The sequence below is a fragment of the Limulus polyphemus genome, unplaced genomic scaffold (genome assembly GCF_000517525.1).
Source record: "Limulus polyphemus unplaced genomic scaffold, Limulus_polyphemus-2.1.2 Scaffold13407, whole genome shotgun sequence".
Classification (NCBI taxonomy): Eukaryota; Metazoa; Arthropoda; class Merostomata; order Xiphosura; family Limulidae; genus Limulus; species Limulus polyphemus.
In genome coordinates this window covers 2,105-6,604 of record NW_013679017.1, presented here as the reverse complement: position 1 = coordinate 6,604, position 4,500 = coordinate 2,105, and the positions used below count along the sequence as shown (strand labels likewise).

Genomic DNA, 4,500 nt, shown 5'->3' with positions numbered 1-4,500 from the left:
TTTATGTCTGTTGTATCACTTTGTAAATTATGGTTTTCCTAAAGTTTTTTAAGATATATGTATCGTCTGTTTATGTCTGTTGTATCACTTTGTAAATTATGGTTTTCCTAAAGTTTTTTAAGATATATGTATCGTCTGTTCATGTCTGTTGTATCACTCTGTAAATTATGGTTTTCCTCTAGTTTTTTAAGATATATGTATCGTCTGTTTATGTCTGTTGTATCACTTTGTAAATTATGGTTTTCCTCTAGTTTTTTAAGATATATGTATCGTCTGTTTATGTCTGTTGTATCACTTTGTAAATTATGGTTTTCCTCTATTTTTTTAACATATATCTATCGTCTGTTCATTTGTACTGTGAAATTTTTGTATATCTCACCTGAATAATTTGTAGTTTGGTATTCTGGTCTTAAAGGATTATATTAGAGTCATTTTTATTTTGAAGATTTTTTATTTTGTTTAGTTACGTGTTATTCTTTTTGCCAGGGTGGAAATTCGGTTATTTTCTGGTCTTATAACACTAAAACCTGGAGTTTGGTTTCCCGCAGTGTGTTATTCCTGTAGCAGTCAGTGTTCAGTCCAATCACTGGCTGTAATTTTCATAAGATTTTCTCTGGTCGTGTTGATGTTAGAGTAGACTGATGACAGACCTAAGATAAGGAGGAGGGGGGAATTGTAGTATCTCACTCTCCCTTACGACATAAATTTTAATTTGAAATACATGTGGTTTTTCTCCCTGAACTCATCTATTACTGTATCCCACCTTACCCTGTGACCGTCACATAGAGCATTCCTGTACCAGTTTCATTTTATTTATCGCTGTCTCTTTTCACCACAACAAATCACTACCGTATTCCGTGTACCAGATTAATCTTGAGACAGAGCTACTTCATGTAACTTATAATGGTCTTCAGAAGAACAGTGAAGTATTGTAAACCGTTTGACGTTTGGGTCTCGTTTAAAAACCATTAGAACTTTTGTGTGTGATCCTCTGTGCTGCCTTCTTAATCAGAATCATGTAATTTATCATAATTCAACAGGATATTTGCAGCTGTCCTGATAGTATAAGATAATAATTCATTATTACTGGTATTACCTAATAGAACTGGATATATAATTACTGTCCTTAGCACGTGATTTACAAATCTGTTCAAGTTATCATAAATCCAGTTTCTTCCTGAACAGCGCCACCTTTCTGGAAACAACAACCAGAGAACACGGTCCAGGCCATCTTAGCTACACCAACGTTGATTGGTTGTTCTGTCGGGGGATATCCTACACCTAGAGTCACCTGGAAAATAAAAAGTTAGTTATTACAAAATGCCGTTATTTTTATTGAAATTTTCATTTTACATTTCTGTCACACTGTTTTTTTGTTGTTGTTGTTGTTATTTTCCGCGCTGTATCGTAGAGCCACCAGGGGGACAAAAATACAAAATTATTTCCATGCTTATATGTAAATAATAACTAAATATTGTTTCAACTACTGCGAATTTGTTAACTACAACTATTTCAGTTGAGTGTTTTAAAATATTTGTAGCTATTTATAAAATTTATTTTTACTTTTGTGTGAAAAACCTATTCTGTTTCTTTGAGGGATTAACAAAATGACTTACAAAACAACGAGTGGTAACACAATTTTAAAATAACAGTTCACAAAATGTTATCTAGATGGCGGTACAGAATAGCTTACAATAACTACCAATATTCTTCAGATCCTTCAGGCTCCTTCATTCCAATCTCCAGCAGCTTCAAGATGAAAGTGTTGGACAACGGAACACTGGTGATTAACGACGTTAAGGAGACAGATTCAGGAACGTACCTGTGTCAGGCTGATAACGGAGTGGGAAGTATCAAGTAACTATACCAACATAGGCTTAACAGTTAGTTAAATAAAGTTGTTACTAGTATCAAGTAACGATACTAACATAGGTTTAACAGTTAGTTAAATAAAGTTGTTACAAGTATCAAGTAACTATACCAACATAGGCTTAATAGTTAGTTAAGTAAAGTTGTTACTAGTATCAAGTAACGATACCAACATAGGCTTAATAGTTAGTTAAATAAAGTTGTTACTAGTATTAAGTAACTATACCAACATAGGCTTAATAGTTAGTTAAATAAAGTTGTTACTAGTATCAAGTAACGATACCAACATAGGTTTAACAGTTAGTTAAATAAAGTTGTTACAAGTATCAAGTAACGATACCAACATAAGCTTAACAGTTAGTTTAACAATGTATTTTTTATCAGACTTAATAATCTTTGAATACTTGGAGAGTTACTAAACCAACACCCGAATAAAAAGTACTACCGTGGACAGACAGACGGACAGCTTTCTCCAACGTTTCCGTATCAAGTAACGATACCAACATAGGCTTAACAGTTAGTTAAATAAAGTTGTTACTAAATAAAGTTGTTACTAAACTAACTGTTAAGCCTATCGTTACTTGATACTAGTAACAACTTTATTTAACTAACTGTTAAGCCTATGTTGGTATCGTTACTTGATACTAGTAACAACTTTATTTAAAATATGAGAAATAATCTTAAAGTATGAAATATCTGATATAAAAATAACTCTAGATCTTTATATCGTCTGGAACATTTTGTCATGAATGTTTTGGTAACAGAATATCATTCATTAAAAACGATATCAAGATTATCTGTTGTAGGAAAGAATGCTTAACTTACTAAACTGTGTTTTTAATTTATTTATAATTTTATTTAAAAATACGAATGTTTTATATTTAAGTTGTAATTGCATGAAGTGTTATGTTTGTTTTCGACAGTTCCTCCATCTATTGAGAAATATAGCGAAATTGTTACTGTGCAGCGTGGATACACAAAGAGTGTACGATGTGTTGTAACAGGAGAGCGACCTCTATTGGTTAAATGGCTAAAAAACAATCATGTGTTGGAACCCTGGTCGAACCGGTAAGATTATTTAACTTTTCTTGTTTGACGTAAATATCAAAATAATTTAATAATATGTCGGTTCTAATCTGATACGAAGTTTTATTTTTAAACTTGAGTTTTCTGCATCACTACAGCCACGAAACTTACAGTAAAGAAACTACAGTTGGGACTAACTCTACTCTCGTCATCAGAAGTATTCAAACTCAAGATGCTGCCCTCTATACGTGTTCTGTAGAAAACTCATTCGGAAATGACAGCTGGAATATCAAGATGATTGTTAATGGTAAGCCTTATTTTATGTAGTGTTTGTACGTCTGTTACTTAGGTATCAAAATATAAAACATTTAAAACAAATAAGTGAATAACCCTAATTTATTAATGTAAATATTATGGTTGTGTTTTTAAACAATAACTTAGTGATATATATATGTAACATATTCATACGACGTTTATACATATATAAACCTTGTTGATATGTTTGTAACCCTTATATGTAGGTATTAGCACGTAATTGGTATGTATGTAACCCTTAGTGATATGTATATAAAACATTATTGGTATGTATGTAACCTTTACTAATACAGTGTGATCCAACATTATCATTCCGATTTAAAAATCTAATAATTAAATAACAAAGAATACAACCATGAAGTTTTCAACATCTTGTAGCCAAACTCAAACAGTTTTATTGCAATGTATTTTTTCACTCCACTGAGTCGTGTTACCCCGTAAAATGACAACAATGCAAGAAAAGGCCTAATCCAGTGGATTGGTCATGGTGAGCTAATTCCGTGGACTCTGCGTTTGCCAGACATCACTCAACTAGACTTTCTTTGGAGGTATGTTAAGGATATCGTGTATCACACACTATATTAAACATCACGGAGCTAAGGACCATCGCCACTGTAACTGTGGGCGTGTTGCAGCGAAAGTTGACTGAAATCGAACATCAGTTAGACATGCTGAGAGCCACTAATGGTGGACACTGACATGTCAATAAAATTTGTTTGAGTTGAACTACAAAACGTTGAAAATTGTATGGTTGTATTTCTTTAGTTATTTAATTATTAAGTTTAGTAATTGGAAAGACAACTTTCTACCACCCTGTATATTTGTGGTTAAGGTCTCTGCAGTTAATGTATACCACTACCACTATATCTTTAACATGTTAATTGTTCATAAAAAATATAATAATAATGGTAGCAGAAAACAGCTAAATAAACATTCATTACTGTCATTAAAAAACAAATTAAAAAACAGAACCACCCCAGAGTCCATCGAATATTTTTGTTGGAGACGTTCGTAGCCGAGTTGCTAAGGTCAGTTGGAGGTCATCACCGACACGGTCAGCGGTCACACAGTTCATTGTTCGCTTCTGGGAATCATCAAGTAAGTTTTGTTATATCTAAACACAGGATTAATAACAATCACAATAATAAATACCGTGAAGTAATCGTTTGTTAAGAAACAAGCGGTAAAGTTGTATGTTGTATCGTAAACATTGTTTATATAAAGTTATATCTAAACACAGGATTTATAACAATTACAATAATAAATACCGTGAAGTAATCGTTTGTTAAG

General features: G+C 32.4%; 1 protein-coding gene across 1 annotated transcript in view; it reads left to right on the top strand.

Annotated features, from left to right (window-relative positions):
* The window catches only part of LOC111084075 (Down syndrome cell adhesion molecule homolog), a gene marked incomplete at both ends in the record, with an annotated part of 8,754 nt that overhangs the window by 2,727 nt on the left and 1,527 nt on the right, over positions 1 to 4,500 (top strand). The window contains 3 exons of the mRNA XM_022380866.1: positions 2,793 to 2,937; positions 3,054 to 3,202; positions 4,180 to 4,308. Coding sequence (XP_022236574.1) covers positions 2,793 to 2,937; positions 3,054 to 3,202; positions 4,180 to 4,308 — 423 coding nt within the window. The remainder of the gene's footprint in view (positions 1 to 2,792; positions 2,938 to 3,053; positions 3,203 to 4,179; positions 4,309 to 4,500) is intronic.